Source organism: Schistocerca piceifrons, chromosome 4 (genome assembly GCF_021461385.2).
Source record: "Schistocerca piceifrons isolate TAMUIC-IGC-003096 chromosome 4, iqSchPice1.1, whole genome shotgun sequence".
In the NCBI taxonomy this organism is placed as follows: Eukaryota; Metazoa; Arthropoda; class Insecta; order Orthoptera; family Acrididae; genus Schistocerca; species Schistocerca piceifrons.
In genome coordinates, this window is record NC_060141.1 from 836665979 (window position 1) to 836690980 (window position 25002).

A 25002-nucleotide genomic window follows, 5' to 3' on the forward strand; every position below is an offset into this window, starting at 1 on the left:
AAGTCTGCCACCTGTTTACCTATGGCAGAGGCTACAAAACAGTTCAGTTCAATTTCCCTACAAATTCTTACATCCAGAGATTTGTACGAGTTGCCTAGTTTGATGCAGCTGTCTGCCTCTTCATCTCTGAATAACCACTCAGCCTACACTTGTTTGAATGTCTTTCCTTCTTTCCTGTAATTAAGTTCTGGTCTGCCTCTAAAATATGTAGTCTTACTAACATTCCCTGCCCAAATGACATCAGGCAAACATTAATAATTTTATACTTCACAGCATTTACGTTAGCTTCATCTCAATACATTTGGCAGTGGCCTTGCCATAGTGGTAACATCTGTTCCCACCAGATTACCGAAGTTAAGCACTGTCGGGCCGGGCTAGCACTCGGACAGGTCACCATCCGATCTGCCGACCGCTGTCGGCAAACGGGGTGCACTCGGCCCTCGCGAGGCAAACTGAGGAGCTACTCGATCGAGAAGTGGCAGCTCCGGTCTCTTAAACATACGTACGGCCGGGAGAGCAGTGTGCTGACCACGTCCCCCTCTGTATCCGGTGACACCTGTGGGCTGAGGACGGCATGGCAGCCGGTTGGTACCGTTGTGCCTTCACGGCCTGTTCGGGCGTAGTTTAGTTTAGTTTCTTTTCGATACATTTACTCAAATGTTTTCTCATTCTCCATTTCATGTGGAGTTTACAATACTGACAGTGTGGTATCATCTTTCTCATCTGATGCAACACCAGGCACCACGATTTTTTAGCTGACAGTCAGCAAAGGTGAGAACACGGCAGCTGTATAGTCAATAAAAAAAAGGTGACGGCTCTGTAACTGTACCGTGTAATTTATATTAAGAAAATGTTCAGTTATTGCCTATTGCCAGTAGAATTATTTTCCACCTGTTCATCATAGGAAATGATTTGTGAATGTATAATGTAGATTCATAGTGAGTAGTGAGAGGAATTATCACAATTATCACAATTCACAATATCACATTATCTGTAGTGAGAGGAATTATTCACAATTTAAAAAATTTGCAACTGGGTATTTTTATTTATTTTGCACAGAGTTTGGGAAGTTATATGGAAAAGAAGCATTAAAGACCCATTTAGCCCAAATGGAAGATTGCAATTAGAAACTCAGAGAATGTAATAAGCCTTTTATTACAGCAATGAGTGGTAGTTGTCTTTGACTTAAAAATAAGAACAAATTATTTTACTAAATCCAAGAAAACTGATCTACTAATAGTTTTCTACACTGAGGTGGGTAAACAAAAGAAGGAAGTATTACAACAAAACTATTATATTATTGCGATGAAATGGAGATTTATTATGGTGTACAGAGTTTCCTCATATTCCTTCAAAGTCCACTTCATATAGCAGGCACCAGTAACTGAAAAGTATTTTGAACTTCAGTCCAAGTAAAGCATTATAATCAAATATACTTCCCTTCACCACCAAATTAATTACTCCTCAATGCCGCAGATTGTGCTGTATCGAGCTACTCCTTCCTTTAGCCATATTGTGCCAGGGAGTTATTTTCCCCCCAATTTATTTATTTATTTATTATCATCCCAATGATCACACTTGTGATATAGGATTTGTCAGGATACATTTCAACAACTATATAATATCTTAACAAAATGTTTTTCTATGCTGAATTCATATGAATCTATCTTATGTTTAATACAAAATACAACTAATAAGTGTTTTTATAACATAATTTCTTATGTGCTTAACAGACCTATTCCTTGATGTTGTGATTTCATTTGTCACATTTATGATATCATATATTCTTATACAGTTGAGCAGAGCTATTCACTTATCCTGTAGTGACATTTGTCAAGCATGTGGTTCTTTATATTCTAATACAGTTGAGCCTAGAAATTCACTTACACTGTATCAACATTTGTCAAGCATGTGACTCTTTATAACAGTTTTAAATTTATCCTCATTTTCCAGCTCTTTGATATGTTTTGGTAGTGCATTAAAAAAGTTTGATGCCTTGATTACAAACATGTTTCTGACTTCGGGTCCTTGTTACAGCTTGTAAGGGGAGAGCTTTACATTGCCGTGTATCGTAATTATGATAGTCTGTATTGGTTTTAATTTTGTCCTGATTTCTTTTGATCATCAACAGAAATTTCAGAATGTATAATTATGGAATTGTTAAAATTTTCAATGCTTTAAAAAGGGGCCTACAATGTGTTTGAGGTGGGCTCTGGCTCATTATCCGAATAGCGCATTTTTGCAATTTGAAAGTCTCATTTAGACGACAATTTATTTTTTCCCAGAATACTATCCCATAGGACACAATGGACTGAAAATGGCCAAAATATACTAATCTGGTACAGTCATTACTACAAACTCTTGAAATTATTCTAAGTACAAAACATGCTGAATTTAGTTTTAGTGCTAAGCTCACCAAATGGTCCTTCCAGTTTATCTTCTCATCACTGTGCATACCCAGGAATTTTGCACACTGTACTCAAGTTGTTTGTCCTCCATGGTGGCATTTAGGTCATCATGTTCACTTATTTTTCCATATTGCACATAATTAGTTTTTTTTTTCATTCACTGTTAGCTTGTTTGCACTAAACCATTTTTGTATATCTTGTAGGACATGGTCCACAGCACTGTGCAATGACTGCTTCATATCACTAACTATTAAACTAGTATCATCAGCAAATAACACGATTCTAGCTTTTCTCTCTGACACCCGGATATCACTAATGTAAATGAGGAATAGCAAAGGGCCTAATACACTTCCTTGGGGTACTCCTACAGTGACCTCCCTTGGACCTGACCTTAGTTTAATTTTTTGGTTAATATTTGGTGCTGTAATTTCAACTACCTGCATCCTCTTTTCCAGATACGACTCAAACCACTTTTTTACCGGTCCTCTAATACCTATAGCTTCAGGTTTTTCCAAAAGTATGCTGTGGTCAACAGTGTCAAAGGTTTTTGACAGATCTAGATTTAATCCAACTACACTTTTTCCCTCTCTCAATTTACTGATTATTTCTTTTGTGTATTCCAGTACAGCTGTTTCGGTACTTCTCCCAGCTTGAAAACTGTGCTGATTACTGTTTACCAGATTGTGGATATTAAGATTAAGGTTTTACAGATACAAATGAAATATAGAGTCACACATTGAGAAAGTTGGGAGAAGTGAGACAGGTCTGTAGTTTTCTATTTTAAGCTTAATTCTCTTTTTCAACAGGGGGACGACTTTAGAAATTTTCAGTTTCTGTGGAAACACTCCCTCAGCCATTGACACGTTTGCTACGTGCACCAATGGTTTCGCTATTTGATTAGCTGTTTTCTTTGCTATTATTATTGACACCTCAACTACTCCAGCTGACATGTTGGACTTGAGACTTTTAATCATTTTTAAAACTTTCTTTTCGTATGTTGGGACTGCCGTCATACTGCTGGGTGCCTTGGGTGCTGCTCTCCTCATCTGCACCCCAAAATTCCTGCTTAATGTCTGGGGTATATTTAAAAAGTAATTACACTCCTGGAAATTGAAATAAGAACACCGTGAATTCATTGTCCCAGGAAGGGGAAACTTTATTGACACATTCCTGGGGTCAGATACATCACATGATCACACTGACAGACCCACAGGCACATAGACACAGACAACAGAGCATGCACAATGCCGGCACTAGTACAGTGTATATCCACCTTTCGCAGCAATGCAGGCTGCTATTCTCCCATGGAGACGATCGTAGAGATGCTGGATGTAGTCCTGTGGAACGGCTTGCCATGCCATTTCCACCTGGCGCCTCAGTTGGACCAACGTTCGTGCTGGACGTGCAGACCGCGTGAGACGACGCTTCATCCAGTCCCAAACATGCTCAATGGGGGACAGATCCGGAGATCTTGCTGGCCAGGGTAGTTGACTTACACCTTCTAGAGCACGTTGGGTGGCACGGGATACATGCGGACGTGCATTGTCCTGTTGGAACAGCAAGTTCCCTTGCCGGTCTAGGAATGGTAGAACGATGGGTTCGATGACAGTTTGGATGTACCGTGTACTATTCAGTGTCCCCTCGACGATCACCAGTGGTGTACGGCCAGTGTAGGAGATCGCTCCCCACACCATGATGCCGGGTGTTGGCCCTGTGTGCCTCGGTCGTATGCAGTCCTGATTGTGGCGCTCACCTGCATGGCGCCAAACACGCATACGACCATCATTGGCACCAAGGCAGAAGCGACTCTCATTGCTGAAGACGACACGTCTCCATTCGTCCCTCCATTCACGCCTGTCGCGACACCACTGGAGGCGGGCTGCACGATGTTGGGGCGTGAACGGAAGACGGCCTAACGGTGTTCGGGACCGTAGCCCAGCTTCATGGAGACGGTTGCGAATGGTCCTCGCCGATACCCCAGGAGCAACAGTGTCCCTAATTTGCTGGGAAGTGGCGGTGCAGTCCCCTACGGCACTGCATAGGATCCTACGGTCTTGGCGTGCATCCGTGCGTCGCTGCGGTCCGGTCCCAGGTCGACGGGCACGTGCACCTTCCACCGACCACTGGCGACAACATCGATGTACTGTGGAGACCTCACGCCCCACGTGTTGAGCAGTTCGGCGGTACGTCCACCCGGCCTCCCGCATGCCCACTATACGCCCTCGCTCAAAGTCCGTCAACTGCACATACGGTTCACGTCCACGCTGTCGCGGCATGCTACCAGTGTTAAAGACTGCGATGGAGCTCCGTATGCCACGGCAAACTGGCTGACACTGACGGCGACGGTGCACAAATGCTGCGCAGCTAGCGCCATTCGACGGCCAACACCGCGGTTCCTGGTGTGTCCGCTGTGCCGTGCGTGTGATCATTGCTTGTACAGCCCTCTTGCAGTGTCCGGAGCAAGTATGGTGGGTCTGACACACTGGTGTCAATGTGTTCTTTTTTCCATTTCCAGGAGTGTATTTATATAACTGGGCATGGCATATTTATCTAACATTCTATTCTCCTCATCTTTTAGAATAATTTCCTTATCTTTGATAGGTACCCCAGTTTCCTTTCTCACAATTTCCCATGCTATTTTAGTTTTATTTCTGGACTGTTTTATTTCCATGTCATTACTTATTAACTTTGCATTTGCAATTACTCTGCAGTATATTTTCCTATACGTTTTGACATATTCTATAAAATCAGTATCTGCACACTCCCTCAAATCTGAATTGAGTTTTTTCATTTTTTCACACGATTTATTAATGCCAAGAGTCATCCGAGAACCTGACTTTATGTGTCCATTAGACTTGATTCTGGTCAGTTTCTTTGGGAAACACATATCAAAGTTCATCAGATAATTCGATGAAAATACACTATATGCCTCATCTGTACTTGTTTGTTTCATAACATCTAACCAGTTTTTCTTTTCTAAGATACTTATGAACAGATGACAGCTGTCCACAGAGAAGTTTCTTTTGTAAATATTATTTATACTTTTATCGTCGTTTGACCTTAAAGGGATTTCAATGGTGAGAGCATTGTCGTCAGACAATCCTAAATCTATGTTACCTCTATTTCACAGAGTACCTCTTTGTCAGTTACTCATCTAACCTTCAGCTTTCTTCTGTAGCACCATATTTCAAAAGGATCTGTTTTACTGTTGTCTGAATTGCTTATCAATCACGTCCCAATTACATACAAGTGTAGACTCCACACAAGTACCTTCAGGAAAGGTCTCCTAACATAAGCGTAAACACCGCTCATGGATTAGGCCTTAGGCCTGTTCTGGCTGGCCAACTGCAGCCTAAAAGGCACTACGAGGAGCGGTCTACGACGGTGGAACGTGTGATCGGCATGCTGACAATTGCTCCAGCCGTTGTAGCCACCAGATGAATCCTGATGATGCTGTTGCTTCTTAATTTGACCTCACAAGGGCTGAGTGAATACCGTACCATATCTCCCTATCTCAAAAGATATCTGAAGAGGTACCAGGAATTGAACCTGCGACCTCCACACTGAAGGCAGCAACATTAATCGTTTGGTTGCAGAGGTGGACTTTCTGACACTTAAGTTTGAATTTGATGTTAACAGAGTCCTCTTTTTCAGAAATGCTTTTCTTGTTATTGATAACCTGCATTTTACATCCTCTCTAATTCAGCAATTATGTTATTTTGCTACTCAGATAACATAACTCCTCCACTACTTTTAGTGTCCAATTTCCCAATCTAATTCTCTCGCCACAGCCCGTTTTAATTTGACTATATTCTGCTACCCTGTCTTGCTTTTGTCGACGTTCATCTAATATCCTCTTTTCAAGACATTATCCGTTCTGTTCACCTACTCTTCCGACCCCTCTCCCGACACTAACAGAAATTACAGAGTCATCAGGAAACCTCAAGCTTTTAATTTCTTCTTCCTGAACTTTAATTCCATTTTCAAATTTATTCCCAGTTTCCTTTACTGCTCGCTCAGTGAACAGACTGAACGACACCTGGTTTAGGCTACAACCCCATCTTCCTCGCTTTGCAGCACTGCTTCCCTTTCGTCGGATCCACACGTGGCGGGTGTCATGGAATAGCGGGTGCTTAGACAGAGAGCAGATACGATTAGAAGTACGCACAATCACAGTGGCACTGCTGTTTACGTAAATTCGTACAGCATGTCCAAGAGATTCCATTAGACAGAGCCTAATCATTATAAATGATCAAAATACAGAAATGCCACTATAACCTTCACTCGTAGACTACTAGTTGGCTCATTGCAGTGTCTTCTTATCCAGTTCAGCAGTGGTGCTACATATGTGTACGACCAGAGATGTGGCTTCAAGACGGCAGCGGATGCGTTCTGCCTGGCATGGTATTGATACTGTACGGCACTGCAACTTTCGTGCCCTTAAACTCTTACATCTGCAGTCTACTTTCTGTACGTGCCATAAATATCCTTTCACTCCCCGTATTTTATGCCAGCTAACTTCAGGGGCAGTATTGCGCTGTGTGTTTCTACATTTCTCTGGAACCCAAACTGACCTTCCTCGAGGCCAGCTTCTACTAGTTTTCCCGTACCTCTGTAAGTGTGATGGCGTGTCAATAAATAAGTTGCAAAACAGGCTAGAGGCAATAAAAATCGAAGTAACTTCCTGAAATTTGTTTCACTTTGCTACATATTCACACTGTACATTCAGACACTTATCCCACCTTTTTACAAGCCTTCAATAACTGGCAGCAAAGAAGTCTTCCGAGGGTAAGTTGGGACCGTAGGGCAACTGTTCAAAGCATTCCCAATTAAATATTGGTAACAGGTCCCGTATTTGTCTTTCTGTACGAGGGCAGGTACTGTCATCTAGAGGAATCACTACATTTGTGGTGAATGGTGTATCAAGAGTTCCCACACACTCGTGCAGTATGACACGGCATTCGGTGCCTCACCGTGAGGCCGGAATTTCACCAGTACAGCCCTCACGTGTCCCAAAACGTGGTGAGCAGAATCTTGCAGGCTGACGGAATGGCCTTCAGTGTTCTTATTGTCGAGGAGGTAGAATGCTTCCGTTCCGTGGATGGTCGTTTGGTCTCTGGTTGAAAGTGGTGAACCCAAAACTTGACCCCTGCAACAATTTGTGCCACTAAATCCTCTCCTTCCCTCCTTCCTTCCCCAGAGTATCGAATGAGGTGCTGTTGAGAAAAGCCCATTATATTCATTTTGTGCTCCTCAGTCACCATGCTAGGCAACCACTGTGCACAAACTTTATGAAACTTCAGCTGCTCACCCATTATAGTGTAAGCTGTTTGACACGAACAGCCTACAGCACGTGCTACGTCACTGATCACCACATACCACTCGTTACGAATTATCTGCTCCACACACTGCTTCTCGGTTTCAGTTGCAACCACTGCAGGACAGCAAGCACGCTCCCAATCTCTGACGCTTTGCCTTCCCTTTATAAACTCCTGATCCGAGTGAACGCAGATTTCTGTGATAAACAGTTGTCAACATACACGGGACCCATTTCACGATACACTTCCCCTGTGAACAGCCCTTCCACCCACAATAAATGCACGACCACATACTATTCTACTCGTGTACACTTCCCTGCAGCCTCTAAATGTGTACACGTGCCACTATCTGCTGGCAAAGTATGTATGCACGATTTAAACACAGTATAAGGTAAACTGATATTTGTGACTTATTCGTTGACTTGTCCTCACGGTGTCAGTATTTTGCAACAATGGTTTAGTAAACCGTTGGTCCAGTAGAATACACAACTGTAAGTACAGCAACTGCCTTCTCTGGAATTGGAATCGTGACACCCTCCTTGAACTCGGAGAGTATTTTGCCTGTTTCATACACCTTACGAGGTCTGTTCAAATAATTCTAGAACTTTGTCCAAAAAATTTGTCTATGCTTACCTTCTATTTCTACACGCTCTCTTTCAAAATACTCTCCACCACAATTGATAACACCGCTCGCAATGTCGTTTCTACATGTGGAAGCAGTCCTGGTACGCCTCTAGACGGATTACGCAAAACGCTGTTTTAAAATCTTCTTTTACGTCGTCTATCATTGCAGATCTTTGTCCTTTCAAAAGGGATTTCAACTTCAAAAATAAAAAAAGTCCACAGAGGCCAGGTCTGGAGAGTACGGAGCATCAGGCAGCACAGTGATTTCATTTTTTGTGCTACAGTCGTGCAGCAACAGGGAGAGATGTGTGGACGCGTTATCGCGAAGCGAGAGCCGTGAACTGTCTCGTCACTTTTCAGGCTGTTTCCTTCTCACATTTTATTGGGCTTCGTAACACGTCCCAATCCTACCATCGGTTAACAGTTTGTCCCTGTGGAACAAATTTGTGATGAAGATGAAATAATCATTCAAAGTCAAAGAAAACTGTCCACGTCGCTTTGACATTTGATCTGACCTGATGAGCTAGTTTTGGTGTCGGAAAATCCTTCCCAATCCATTGTGAAGATTGAACCTGAGTCTCAACATCATAACTGTAGACCCACATCTCATCACCCGTTATGATACTCTTAAGGACCATCTCATTCTCATTTGTGCGATGCGAGAGCCCTTCACAGGTTGCACGGCGAAGATCTTTCTGGTCTCAACTCACGAGCTGTGGGACGAATTTGCTGGCAACACATAGCACTCCAATATGCTGTGTCAAGATTTCATGACACGGTCCAATTGAAATGTTACATTCTTCCGAAATCTCTCGGACAGTCAGTCTGTGACTGGATCGCACAATTTTGTCGATGTTACCGACACGAGTGTTAGTGGTAGACGTCGGAGGGTGTCCCGAATGAGGGTCATCTCTAACTTCTGTCCAGCCATTTTTAAGCTGTGTCAGCCATTTGTAACACAGAGTACGACTTAATCACTCATCACCGTAGGCTTCCTGCATCGTTTGGAGTGTCTCTGCAGATTTTCTTGAGTTTCGTGCACAATTTAATGCAGATGCATTGCTCCTCTAGCTCTTCCATCTCGAAATTCACAAACTGTGCAACACAACATTCTACTAAATGCAGCACTCAACAATAACTAACAGAAATACAACAATGAAACACATTAAACACAAGCATACGCGGATGCCAACCACATTTCACTCTAAATTACAAATGTTCTGGAATATTTTGAACAGACCTTGTACACACACAATGGAATAGTTCTGTCATGGCTGACTCTCCCAAGGATCTCAATAATTCTGAGGGAATGTCATTTTCTCCAGGGGCCTTATTTCAACCTTCAGTGCTCCAACAAATGCTTCTCGCACAATAAGATCCCCCGTCTCATTTTCATTTACTTCATCATCCCTTTGCTTTCAAGTTGATTTCCATTGTAAAGTCCTTCTACACACTCCTTCCACCGTTCAGCTTTCTATTCTTTGCGTAGTACTGGCGAGCCACTTGAGCTCTTTATATTTGTACAGCTATTTCTCTTTTCTCCGAAAGTCATTTTAATGCTCCTCTACATGGCATCTATCTTTCCCCACAGTAATGCGTGCTCCTGTAGCCTTGCATTCATCCATTAGCCATTCCTGCTTAGCAATTTTGCACTTTCTGTACAACTGACAGACACACACACACACACACACACACACACACACACACACACACGCACACACACACACTAATAACCACAAGGGCCTCAAGCAAACCATCATCAAACCGAATATCAGAGAAGCCAGTGAGATAGCTTTTCGTGACTGTTCATACATACAATGTGGATCTAGAGCACAGACAAACGTGACACAGCCTAAGATTGATGGATGTCAGAAGCATAAATAAATGCTACAGTCTCAATCAATGATGATACGCTTTGGCCTCTTATGGTTCTCAGTGGGTCATATAATTTATGGTTGTATAATTTTATCAAGCAGTGTAATATAATTAACACAAATTTCCTTATGTCTCTCAGTAATTCACATACATTTGTAAATTGATTAAACATGTCCTATTTTTTATGTGTAATTTATGCAGTATACTCCTGATTACATGTTCACATGCAAAATTAAATAATTAAATACAAGTACATTCTAAATTATTGAAAATTAGATACAAATTAAAGAATTTTTTAAATTAAGGAACTTAGTACTATAGAGCAGTACAGGTCATTGTCCTAGGAAGTATTATTATTGATGCTGAAATTTATTGACTGCACGGTACTATGAAATATCAAAAATCAGGTTGTTCTGCAAAATAAAATTTCGTCACAAACACTGACTGTCTATCCTAGCATTTACCCCATCATAAGGCACTACTATTTAACACGATTTGGCAGATTTTGTTTTTATTTTAAATTTGAGGCTACCCTTCCTGGTGCCACAGTCACCAGTTAACGTCAGGGAGGAGAGCTGTGGTGGCCACACGACTATGGATCGTGTAAACTTTGTCCTTTGTGTAACCGTATATTACAGATATTTGTACCGAGTGGAGATTGGGGACCAGCCCAGCATTTCCCTACACGAGTGCAGGAAACCACCTAAAAGCCACACTCGGGCTGACCGAAGTACCAGACCACCGGTTCCCAACCCCTCACGGGACTCGCCACTCTTCGTCGGGTCTGTGCTCGGCTACCGTGAGGCCGCTGCCTTTGCAGCACAGTTTCCCTTCGGTGCTGCACGTATATCCTCACACTGTTCTATTTCTTCTCCCTCGGGGAACGTGTCCGGAATGTTTCTGGAAAGGTGTTTTGCATTTTCAGTGGCCAATATCAGAACAGTCTCTGCACTGTTTTTCATTTCTTTTTTCTTTCCTTGTTCCCCTTCTCCTATCCTTCCTCCGTTTCGGCGTTCGATGTCCTCCTTTTTTCTTCTTCCTCCCCGTGCACCGCCTATGCCTCTGACACGTAACACGTGAACGGGTAACGTGTAAAACCCAGCCCCGAGTCGACAGGTAGAGTTCGCACGTACCCCCTCGTAGAGGCCGGGCCTGAGGAGAGATGATTGCCCGAGCTGCTACCTTCTCAAATTGCCAATTGGAACGTCTGTTAGGTGTTCGTGAGGTGCAATCTGAAGTGTGAACAATCGTCTGAGGCAAGTGTGCCCCCTTCTGACGTGTGCCCCCCAGTAGTAAGGAGCACGCCGTCGGAGATGCCGAAAATCGTGGGGGATTTTCTCGCAACGAGCCAATCGTCTTCACCTTCAACGTCTACAAAACATAAACGGAATGAGGCCAATGATTCAAAAGACCCTCCCAGCTGCACCACGGTTCCACGTGGTTTCACATATTGAAGACGGTCAGTCACTACGCTAAATCCGTATATTACCCGGAAAGGTGTCGATGCAACTGCTGGCCCTGTGAACTCCTGCTCTCATTTACACAATGTCACTTTGCTTTCGAAGGCTACTTCTGACTCTCAGGCGTGACACTGTTCGCAGCTCCGCTCCTTCGCGGCTATCCCGTCGGTGTCGAGGCCCGCCGAATGCAGAATTCTTCCTGCGGTGTTATTTACACTACACCACTCGACGGTCTGACTGAGGCAGAAATCCGAACATACCTCTCCGATCGGAGTGCCATCGCAGTCTATCGTGTGATGAAAAAGGTAGATGCCTCCTCAGTGCCCGCACGCACTCTGTTTCTCACTTTTGACAGAGTGGTTCTTCTGTCAAAGATCAAAGCAGGTGATGAAGTTATCACAGTCAGACTGTATATTCCAAACCCGACGCACTGCTACCGGTGTCACCGTTACGACCACACCTGAGAGTCCTGTCGACTCCTGGCCAGATGTGTAACCTGCGGTAGGGACGCTCACGAGGGCGAGTGCCCACCTCCTTCTCCCCGCTGCAGCGACAGCGCTGACGACCGTGCCGAATCCTCCTGCGATTATCCCGCGTATCTCGACGAGTCGGCTGTCCGGGAGAGATGAGTGAAGGAAAAACTGCATTACCCGGCTGCTCGTAAGTTGTCGGCTACTCGTAAACCCCACGTCCTACCGCCTGGCACCTACAGTATCGTTCTCGCTCTACGGAGGACCCGGCCGTGCAGACGTCCGACCTAATATTTAGCACCGCGATTGTGAAATTGCTCGGTGTCCCGGTAGCGTCCCCGTCTCCTCCTCCAGCTGGGCGACAAATTTTTGCCTCCCAGGGTTAAGCCACCTGCTACACAACCGGCAGGCATAAAGGACAGAAGGAACACTCCTACAAAGACTTTGTACATCCCTCCAGCCAGCCGACATCAGAGTCTTCCTCTGCCAACCGGAAAGGCTCCGAGAAGTGGAACGGAGGCGGACGGTCTCCCCTGCGATGCTGTCCCCACGTGATACCCTCACCTGGCCGAACTCTGTGTCGCCGGTGTGCACTCTCGGCTGATTTTCTGCCCTGGAATACGCAGGCCGACAGACGGAGAATGCCGACACTCCTGTAGACTTCACGGAGTGGGATGTTCCCGCTTCTGTGTCCCGTAGTGACAGGTATATGTAGGCCGGCACTCGGCAGCCGCCGAGGTGACACCCCTCCGTGTTTTCCTCATCGTGACTCTCCTCCGGTGGAACATTTGCGTTCTTCGATCCGACGACGACAATTTATGGGTGCTCTTAGGATCACAGTGTCCACTCGTCCTCTGCCTCCGGGAAAACAATATTGCATCCTCACGACCACTTTGAGCTCTTGCATTTCTTTCCAGTCTGTTTTGACCTCCTCCTCCTCGTGGAGGAGCCTTGTAGCTCGTACGGGATGATGTTTACAGTCGATCCACCTCTCCGATTACCCATCTCCGAGCTGTTGCAGTTTGCCTTTTCTTTCCTCACTTGACCTTTTCCTTCTGTACCATTTATGTCCCTCTGTCATTTGATATCGCCGGGGCAGACTTTCTAGAGTTTATTGGGCAGCTACCTCACCCCATTCTGCTGCTCAGTGACTTTAATGTGCATCGGCCCCTTTGGGGTTCTACCAGAATGTGTCGGAGAGGTGACCTCTCGGCTGACCTTCTCAATCAAATTAACCTCCTCTGCCTTAATGTAGGAGCACCCATGTTCCTTTCAGACTTCACGCACACCTATTCCCATTTGGAGCTATCCTTCTGCACTGACCAGCTCGCCCACTGTCTGAGGCGTACATTCTCTGACACGTAATCGAGTGACCGTTTTTCCCGTGTAATATCTGTTTGCTGACTCCTATCCCATCTACGTGCACACCCAAATGGCAGCTTACTAAGTCTGACTGGAGGCTCTACTCCTCTCTGGTGACCTTCGACAAACATTGTGCTGACCAGGTAGAGTATCTTGCAGATGTTATCATTACTGTGACACAACATTCCATTCCTCACACTTTCTCTTCACCACGCTGCGCCCCCCGGTCCCTCGGTGGACCGAGGCGTGCCGCGACGCAATTTGTGTGTGGACACGTGCTCTCTGCATTTTTAACCGTAATCCTACAATGGCAAACTGCATTCATTGTAAACAGTTGTGTGCACAGTGTCATCACCTTCTTCAGGACAGCAAACAATCTAGTTCGGTTTCATTCATTAGCTCTTTTAACATTCCACTCCCTCGCCCACCATGTGGGCCAATCTCTGACAGATCTCTGGGATTTTCGGGCCTGACAGTAGCAGACAATGTCACAGTGGACCCTACTGCTATCTCCGACACCTTGGGCTGCCATTTTCCTGCCTTCTCATCCGTCGGAAATGAGTGGAGGAGGCTCGGGCAGGGCAAGCACTTTCTGCTTAACATGTACGACCGCATCTGGGCAGAGGGCACATTTCCCACAACGGCTCTCGATCTTCCACCATAATCGAGTCCGTCAACACGAGGTGGTGAAGATGAGGTAGCCGAGGAGGTGGAAACGTGGGTTCAACTATGCCAAGACTGCTCGGTAGCTACAACAGGAAAACACAACTAATTAGCAGGAGTACAAAATAAGAAAGAAGTTATTACTTAACTTTGCTGCAGTCCATGATCAGTTGGTCATCAATTATAGAAGGCGCGACTAGACTAGGCATCTGTAGAATGACATAATATACATGTCAAAAATCGTGCAGTGATGACTTAATGTCTTGTAATCTCAAATGTCGAATCCGGTGAATTTGAAGACTAACTTGGAATGAAGCAACAAAGACTCGATGGCAGCAATACTGAGCTGCAGATGATGACTAATGTTGGCACTGGCTGACCACTGAGCGCGGCTACGAACTGTAGACTGGCACAACTGCATTACTCTCCTGCAGCACACGAAATGGCCCAGCAGTGCCTCGTGGCAAGCGTAAGTACTGTGACTGGCTGTGTACTCTTTGGCTAACACAGCCATTCTTCTGTTCCATTTATTGAGAGAATCACATCCGGCGGATCGGTGTCTCAGGCGGTGGTGTGGTCGTATGACTGATGACATCACATCCCAGATTCTGGCATGAAGCCACTGTCATACCCATATCTAAGGCCAGTAAGGACCTTCCTTCTAGCTACTGCCCCATTTCTCTCACCAGCTGTGTTTGCAAGGTGACGGAACATATGATTCTCGCAATTTACTAAGCATTGCACACTGTGGATTTAGTTGCAGTCGACCATCTCTTCATTTCGTCCACCCGTGTCACGAACGGTTTGCTGCGGAACTCCCAGATTGTGGCCATGTTTTTCGATTTGGAGAAAGCCTACGACAACTGCTGGAGGACCGGTATCCTCTGTCCTCTCTACAGGTGGGGCTTCGGTAGCCACATATCCCGTTTCCTTCAGGAATTTTTAAAAGACCGAGTTTTCAAAGTACGTGAGGGTTCTGCCTTGTCAGACACCTTTATCTGGGAAAACAGTGTGCCTCGAGGTTCCATCCCAAGTGTCGTCCTCTTCGCTATCGCCATTAGTCCCATAATGGCCTGACTCCCACTGGACATCTTTGGCTCCCTTTTTTTCGACGATTTTGCATCTATTCCAGTTCTCCACTGACTCGGCTCATCGAGCAGCATCTTCAGCGATGTCTCGATCGTCTCTACTTGTAGAGCACGGACAGTGGCTTTTGTTCTTCTGTTGACAAAACTGTTTGTACATATTTCTTGTGGCGCAACGGGTTTCTTCCGCCATCTTTGCACCTCAGGCCTGTACCTCTTCAGTTTGTTGAAACTATGAAATTCTTGGGTCTCACGCTCGATAGGAAACTTTCTCGGTCCTCTCACGTGTCTTACCTAACAGCCCACTGTATGCACTCCCTCAATGTTGTACATGTCCTCAGTGGTACTTCCTGGGGAGCAGATCGAACCACCCTCCACTGTTTGTACCGGTCCCTTTTCCATTCAAAACTAGACTAGGGGTGTTTTGTTTTTGCATCTGCACATCTGTCCCTCTTATCCTGTTTCAATACTATTCACCATTGTGGCATCTGTTTGGTCACTGGCACCTATTCACTGGACCGGCTGAGAGTCTGTATGCTGAAGCTCCCAAACTACCGCTATCCTACTTTCTCCTCAGTAGGTAAGCACACCGTTTGTCTGCCATGCAGGCCACCCACCCTATGCGTCCTTCTTCAATGACTCCTTTGATCGCCAGCATGGGGCACGTCCCTTTTCTCTGTTACCTCCCAGAGTTCACTTTCGGCTCTTCCTCCGACAGCTTAACTTCACAATACCTGCCACTTTCCTGATGCGTGTGAACCCTTCACCAGCTCGACTTCACGCAGCGGCCCGTGTTCGCCTCAGCCTCCATTCGCTTCCTAAAGTCACTACCTCCAGCCTCGCTCTATCGCCTTCAGTTTCACGACCTTCACACGGAAATTCACAATAGTACCTTTGCATATACTGACAGCTCTCGAACTGACCGTGATGTCAGGGGTGCCTACGTCATTGGCACCGACATTCTACATTTCTGACACGGGTGCGTACGACCCTGCACCCTAAAACAAAAACAGAAGACCTGGTCGTTAATCTGCTGCACAGAGCTGATCCGTGTCTGGTTTCCCTCACTGTCATCCGAGGTAGCACGCTGCAGCTAAGCTGTACGAGAAGCTGCTTCCTCGACAAGACTAATTACACTCTACCGTAATGATAAAAAATTACAGCTGAGAACATGACATCTGTCTTCAGAGTGAGACTCCAGATGAGGAGAGAAGCCAGTATCAAGTAGTATCTGTCCCAGACAGCAACAGGCATCACACAACAGAGCTTGGCACAGGCTCCTCCATCATCTGGGGTCTCAGTCTGAAGTCGGTTTAATGACTGAAACCAATTACTGACACCAGATATAAAACAAATCTGTGATCCCGGTTGCTACTTTTTATTATTCTATTAACCGTGATTGCCGAGTTTGGTCATTGCATCAAAAATTCTCACACTACAGAAATAAGCAAATTGTCAATTGCATCTTAATCAATTTCACCCAAATTTGGAAGACATGCTGCTTGCTGTATCACATTCAGCACTATGGCAGTTAGAACTTCCTAGCTTCCACAGGAGTGGTTATATGGGCACAAAAGGGTTTCCTACCACTGACATGTAGGCTGCCCTGCATGACTGGCATGTCATGTGAGTAGTATCTGCACGACTTGCAGTGGCACAGCTGAGCAAGGTGGGGTGGGGGCGCAGGAGAGAGTGACGGTGAGAAAGGGAGGAGGAAGAAGCTGAGAGAGAAAAGGGGAGGAAGAGATGGGCAGAGAGAGAGAGAATAGGGAAGAGGTGGGAGTAGGGAAGAGGTGGGAGGATGAGGGAGACAGGGAGAGGAAGAAGTGGACACAGCGAGTGAGAGGAGGACGTGTGTGTAATATATGTGTCAAAAGTGTATGTGACCGAAGCCACAGGGAAAAGGCTAGTTAACGATAATACGAGAAATGTAACCTACAATATAATTTTAACAGGTAACTGTAGTCCAAAAATAAATTAAAAAATGAAAAAAAAGAAACATACCATGTATGAACTCTAAGAGCGATCTCAAAGCAAGATGAGAGGTCCCACATTGCTACATTTTGAATCACGTGCACGTTCTGTTTCTCAGAAGCACACGTATCTTTTAACCCGTCCAGTCCCTCACTATAAAGTACAGAAACCAGGAATTGTCCATCTGGTTAAAAACAGTACTCGCACAAGTGGCCCCTCATTTATATCTCACACTATAGCTGAAGGTTCAACTTACCGAGTAGTTCATCTTCTGACAGCCGTGAAGCTGCAAAGTTGTGAGATTCGGACAGTTCCTGCAGATCTTACGTAAGATGCGAGCTCTGGTACCGCGCATCATCGTAAGTGTCCGGAGTTGTGGCATCATACCGGCTGTCCGTAAGACCTCTCTGTCCGTCTTCTCACACCTGCAGTGGGCGCACTCGGAGCAGGTGACACCGCAGCAGCTCCTCCCGTTCTGTGCCCTGCAGTGTGAGAGGCGCACAATGAGAAACACATAATGATCGAATTCTTATACTTTGACGTAAGTTTCGTGCGTAAAACTACTCTCGTTAACTGTGTAGTCCATTTATAGTGAATTAATCCACAAGATCATGAAGGCAGCAAATACTGGTGCCCAGGTTGACATTCCTCGACTTTTGGAAGATGTCTGACAGGGTTCCACACTGTAGCCTAATAAACAAAAGACCAGTTTTGTGACTGAACAGAAGAGCTCCTAACAAATGGAACATAGTATGCCATTCTTAGTAAAGAGAAACCTTCAGACATATTAGTAACCTCTGAAATATCCCAAGGGAGTTCTTAAAAGATGTCATTTTCACTTTTAGCTGTAACTGTTTTTATTGTGCTATTGCAATTTTGGATTATAAGCCACTGTCTTGTAACAAGAACCGACACGACCTCACTGTGCCAGTACTGCAAACAGTTAAATGCGGCAGGAAAATACAGCTGTTAGTTTTCCTGGGGGCGTGCTGCCTCTACTGTGTAGTTAAACGATGATGGCATTCTCTTGGGTAAAATATTCTGGAGGTAAAATAGTTCCCCATTCGGGTCTCCACGTGGGTCCGATAAGGAGGATGTCGTCATCGTGAAAAACCAAACATACAATCTACAGGTGAGGTCATAGACTGCTAGATCCCTTAATTGGGCAGGTAGGTTAGAAAATTTAAAAAGGGAACTGGATGATTTGAAGTTGGATATTGTGGGAATTAGTGAAGTTCTGTGGCAAGTGGAAAAGGAGTTTCAGTCAGGTGAGTACAGGACCATAAATACAAATCAAATAGGGTAGTGCAAGAGTAGGTTTAATAATGCATACAAAATAGGAGTCCATGCAGGCCAAAAACGGATATGAAGCCAACATTCACCACAGTAGTACAGGTTTACATACCAACTAGCTCCACAGATGATGAAATAAAAGAAATTGTTCAGACACATAGTTAAGGTACAGAAAAATTTAGTTGTGACAGGGTACTAATTCCTGCTGTCGATGTGCACTAAGGTCGTAAGCTGAAGCGAAGACTTGTTATTTTTCATATATCAAACAATCGAAACTCGAGGTACGAACACCAACAATGTAGGAAGAGACGGACTGCTAGTTACCATAAAGAAGACACATCAGGTTGCGGTCAGATGAGATTAAAAGGCACTCACACATATAGCTTTTGGCCACAGCCTGTGTCAGTAAAGACACACACACACACACACACACACACACACACACACACACCATGCACACATGACCACCAATCCAGCATCTTGGGCTGGAATGCACATCACATTGGTTGCAGCAGCTACTTGGAGACGTAGGGGCTTGCACAGGAAAGAGTGGCAGGGGGAAGTGCATCACACGAATCTTTGGAATGAAAAGCAGAACAATAACAACAATACGGCACTGAATCTTAAGTGTGATAAAGGCATGTAAGCCAAAATTGCAATAGCATTATAACAAAGGAAGTTGATACCCCAAAGGAGTGCTGTAGGACCGTAACTATCCACAGAGTGTATAAATGACCTTGTGGAGAACGTCAAGAGGCCCGTCAGTCAGTTTGCAGATGATGACTGCAGAGGACTGACACTTGGTGCACTGACTGTTAGTTGACCCCCAAAGTAAGCAAATTAACATATTGCACATAAATAAACAGAAAGACCCATTACTGGACAATTACACAATTGCCAAACAATCCCTGGAAGCAGCCATATTTATTATGTTGGAATATGTGCACAGAGCATTTTAAAATAGAATATCCTTGTAAAACTAAGTGTAGGAAAACGTTGATGCCACACTGAGATTAGCTGACCACCCACAAAGGAGCTAGTCCAAAAGTCCTCGTTCAGCCAATACAGTGGAACCTCACTTAATAAGCAGCTCCCACAATGTGCAATTCACATAATGAGCTAAACAAATTATTAAAAACAGACACGCTAACAAGCACGAGTCACGACAATTTAGTGCAACATCACCAGCCGTATGCACGCAGTGGGGGAAACGGTTGCCAATATGAGCAACTTTCATTGTCAGCAGCAGCATATCAATAATGTCTTTAGTACATACCACAGTCCGGGCTTAGCGCTCTTTCTGCTACCCACCTTACTGCAGCTTGCAATCACACATTTTTTCTAAAATAGTGTTCCCACAGTGTTTTTTATGCACAAATTTTAATAAGCTTCTTAAAAATGTCCCAGAAGCTAAAGCTGCAAGAATATGACCGTAAGAGTAAGAAAATGACCTTAGAAATGAAACGTAAAATAATTGAAAAATGCAGACGTGGTGTGAGCATTGCTGATTTAGCATCACCTATTTGCACTATCCTCAAGAACCGGGACAAGATTAAGGAGATAGAGGCTGCAAAGCGAGTGACATGAACATCCAAACAACGGTTTTGTATTCTGGACGATACTGACAGGTTGTACCTTATACGGATAAAATGGATAAATGAAAAGCAATTGCAAAACACTATTAATGAGAACATAAATTGTGAAAAGGTGAGAATGATTCACTGAAGTGTTTAAGGGAAGCGGTGGGTGGTCCGAGAAGTTTAAGAGAAGAACTAGCGTCCACTGCATGGCGGACACAGAGGCAGCAGAGAGCTTTCATCAGAAACTTCAAAATGCTCGTAGATTCTGAGTGTTATCTGCCACAGCAGGTTTTTAATTGTGATGAGACAGGTCTGTTCTGGAAAAATATACTGAAGCATACCTTTGTAAGAGCAGAGGAGAATGCATTACCCAGGTGTGAGACAACCAAAGCCGATCTCACACTGCTATTCTGTGCCAATGCGAGAGATTATTTGAAAATTAAACCTCTCCCTGTTTACCATTCAGAAACTCTTCAAGCCTTCAAAAAGTGTAAAGGGCACAAGAGCAGGTTAAATGTGATGTGGAGATCCGACTACAAGGCTCGGGTGACACACGATCTTTTTTGTGATCAGATCGACGAAGTGTTCGGTCCTTCGATGAAAAAATATTCTCTCGAGATTAATCTACCACTCTGTATCTTGCTCATTATGGACAACACTCCTGCCTATTCTCCAATCCTCCAGGCCTACAAGACCACTTCCTTGAAGAATTTCAATTCATCAAAATCCGTTACTCCAGCCTATCGACCAGTAAATTATTTCTAATTTTAAGAAGCCCTACACTAAGGCACTCTTCAGGCATTTCTTTGAGTCGACTGAAGTTACCAATCTCACTCTTGGAGAGTTTTGGAAATATCACTTACACACGATTACCTGTGTCAAGATCACCAAAAAGGTGTGGGATGGGATTACCGAGAGAACTCTCACTTCTACTCAGAAGAAACTTTGGCCAGAGTGCACTGTCGAATGTGACTTGGAGGCAATAGAGTCAGTACCTGTGGAGCCTGTAGTCAATGAGATTGTGTCTTTGTTAAGAGCACGGGACTAAAAGTGGACAACAGTGATATCAATCAGCTTGTGGAAGATTACAGCCAAGAAATGAGCACCAAAGAGCTTATAGAGTTGCAGTGTGTTTCACGGCAGGGAGTTGTGGAGAGGAGTTCTTCAAAGGAGGAGGAAGAGGAGAAAGAGGAGGCGGCAGTAACAGCAAAGCAGCAATCTTCTGGTCCAATACGAGAAATGCTGAAAGTGTGGGAATTGGTTGCATCGTCCACTGAAAATCGTCACCCCAAAAAAAGTCAGTCCATAAGTTTAAGTAAACGCAGTCAACAATACAACATAAGAATCAGCTTAATTTTTCAAGGAACTCCACAACAGAATACAAGAAGTGACCCGTGAGGAAACTCTTCAGTTTCGATTTGAAAGTGCGTGGATTACTGCTAAGATTTTTGAATTCTTGTGGTAGTTTATTGAAAATGGATGCAGCAGTATACTGCACACCTTTTTGCCTATGAGTCAAGGAAGTACGATACAAAGGCAGGTTGGATTTATGCCGAGGATGAACTGAGTGAAAGCTGCTTATTCTTGCAAATAAGCTGATATTGCGAATAATCTGATATTGCTAACAAGAAACAGCAGTAAAGAATATATAAATTGAGAGGCCAATGTCAAAATACCCAGACTAGTGAACAGCGGCAGACAAGAGGTTCGCGAACTTACACCACTTATTGCCCAAACCACCCATTTCTGAGCCAAAAATATCCTTTTAGAATGAGAAGAGTTACCCCAAAATATAATACCGTATGACATAAGTGAATTGAAATAAGCAAAGTAGACTAATTTTCATGTCGAACCATCAGTTACTTCAGATACCATTCGAATAGTACAAATGGCAGCATTAAGTCTTTGAACGAGATCCTGAACGTGGGCTTTTCCACGTCAGTTTACTATCTATCTGAACACCCAGAAATTTGAACTGTTCATTTTCACTAATCATAAGCCCATTCTGTGAAATTAAAATGTCAGGTTTTGTTGAATTACGTGTAGAAACTCTAAAAATGAGTCTTACTGTGATTTAGTGTTAGTTTATTTCCCAGAAGCCATGAACTTGGGTCATGAACTGCACTATTTGAAACCAAGCCATTGTTGCACACAACATCCCTTATTACCAAGCTAGTGTCGTCAGCAAACAGAAATATTTTAGAATTACCCATAATACTAGAGGGCATATCATTTACATAAATAAGGAACAGGAGCGGCCCCAACACTGATCCCTGGGGCAACCCCCCATTTGACAGTACCCCACTCAGATCCCACATCACAGACATTCTCAACATTGTGAGTAATGACCTTTTGCTATCTGTTTCTAAAGTAAGAGATGAACCAATTGAGCTACTCTCCCTATTCTGTAATGGACCAACTTATGGAGCTATAGTCGGTGATCAAAACAATCAAACATCTTAGTTAAATCAAAAAATATGCCTAGCATTCAAACCCTTTTGTTTAACCCATCCAGTACCTCACAGAGAAAAGAGAATATAGCATTTTCAGCTGTTAAATGATTTCTAAAGCCGAACTGTACATTTGATAGCAAATCGTGTGACATAAAATGATCAATTATCCTTACATAAGCAGCCTTTTCAATAACTTTAGCAAACACTGATGGCATAGAAATAGGTCTAAAACTGTCTACATTATCCCTTTCTATAAAGCAGCTTTACTTCTGACAAGGGAACCTCCCCATCGCACCCCCCTCAGATTTAGTTAAAAGTTGGCACAGTGGATAGGCCTTGAAAAGCTGAACACAGATCAATCGAGAAAAGAGGAAGAAGTTGTGTGAAACTATGAAAAAAATAAGCAAAATATACAAACTGAGTAGTCCATGTGCAAGAGCGCCGTGGTCCCGTGGTTAGCGTGAGCAGCTGCGGAACGAGAGGTCCTTGGTGCAAGTCTTCCCTCCAGTGTAAAGTTTAATTTTTTATTTTCAGACAATTATCAAAGTTCAGGCACTTACACATAACCAACTTCGCTCTCCAAAATTCCAGAACATGTTCAGATTTGCTTGGACATATGCAGGATTTGACAGTCTGCACACGGAAAAATTTGAAAATGTTAAAAACATATGTTTTGACAGAGCACAGGAAAACAGTGTGACTGTGAAACCGTTGCATTCATTTGTTGCAGTTTATGAGACAAACTCTTATGTTTTCATCACTTTTTTGGGAGTGATTATCACATCCACAAGAAAACCTAAATCGGGCAAGGTAGAATCTTTTTACCCATTCGCCAAGTGCACAAGTTAGGTGGATCGACAACATACTCTTGTCATGTGATGCACATGGCGTCACCAGTGTCATATAGAATATATCGGACGTGTTTTCCTGTGGAGGAATTGGTTGACCTATGACCTTGCGATCAAATGTTTTCGGTTCCCATTGGAGAGACACATCCTTTCGTCTACTAATCGCACGGTTTTGCAGTGCGGTCGCAAAACACAGACACTAAACTTATTACAGTGAACAGAGACGTCAATGAACGAATGGACAGATCATAACTTTGCGAAAATAAAGAAAAAAAACTTTTCACTCGAGGGAAGAACTGAACCAAGGACCTCTCGTTCCACAGCTGCTCACGCTAACCACGGGACCACGGCGCTCCTGAGCTCACACTAGCCTTGATGTTGCATATCTTCCACATGGACTACCCAGTTTGTATATTTTGCTTATTTTTTTGATAGTTCCACACAACTTCTTCCTGTTTTCTCAATTGTTTTGTGTTCAGTTTTTCAAGGCCTATCCACTGCGCCAACTTATAACTAAATCTCAGGGGAGTGTGATGTGGAGGTTCCCTTGTGAGTATTTTAATTGTTCAGGAAACTGACCATACCTAAAGGAAAAATTACAAATATGGCTAAGTACAGGGCTTACATGTGCATCACTGTACTTTAATACTCTGCAAGGAACTCCATCATATCCATGAGAATCCTTAGTCTTCAGTGATTTAATTATTGACTAAATCTCCCCCTTGTCAGTATCACAGAGGAGTATTTCAGACATCAGCCTTGGAAAGACATTTTCTAAGAGAATTATATGATTCCCTGTAGAAATTAAATTTTTATTTAATTCACCAGCAATGCTCAGACAATGATTGTTAAATACTGTACATATATCTGATTTAATAGTAACAGAAATATTTTTACTACGAACTGACTTTATATTGTCAACCTTCAGACACTTCATTCACAACTGACCATATGGTCTTAATTTTATCCTGTGAATTAGCTATTCTATTTGCGCACCACATACTCTTGCCTTCCTAGTAATATTTTTAAGCACCATACAATACAGCTTGCAATGGGCAACTGTAGCTTGTTTGTGACTACTTCTAACATTTTGATATAATTCCCACTTTGTTCTACATGATATCCTTACCCCAGTAGTCAGCCACCCAGGCTGCCTTTTACTGCTAGTACTCCATGTAGAACGTTCTAATGGAAAGCAGCTCTGAAAGAGCAGGAGCAATGTGTTAAGGAAAGCGTTATATTCATCATCTATGTTATCGGCACTATAAACATCCTGACACTCTCGTTCCTTGACGAGTTTTAAAAAACTCTCAATTGCCCTTGTATTAACTTTTCTACACAGTTTGTAATTATATGTGACATTCTTTTGAATACACAAGCCTTTTAGAGCTAAAATTTGTGCATCATGGTCTGAAAGGACATTCACCCTTTTACTAACAGAATGCCCATCTGGTAATGAAGAATGAATAAAAATATTGTCTATGGCTGTGCTACTGTGCCCCTGCACCCTAGTAGGAAAAAACACAGTCTGTATCAGATCACATGAATTTAGGAGATCTACCAACACCATTTTTCTTGCACAATCATAT

At 43.8% G+C, this 25002-nt stretch overlaps 1 protein-coding gene across 2 annotated transcripts in view; it reads right to left on the reverse strand.

Annotated features, from left to right (window-relative positions):
• The window catches only part of LOC124794883 (F-box/LRR-repeat protein fbxl-1-like), a 131094-nt gene that overhangs the window by 57509 nt on the left and 48583 nt on the right, over window positions 1–25002 (reverse strand). For both annotated transcript variants that reach the window (XM_047258577.1, XM_047258578.1), the window contains one exon: window positions 17496–17721. In XM_047258577.1, coding sequence (XP_047114533.1) covers window positions 17496–17721 — 226 coding nt within the window. The remainder of the gene's footprint in view (window positions 1–17495; window positions 17722–25002) is intronic.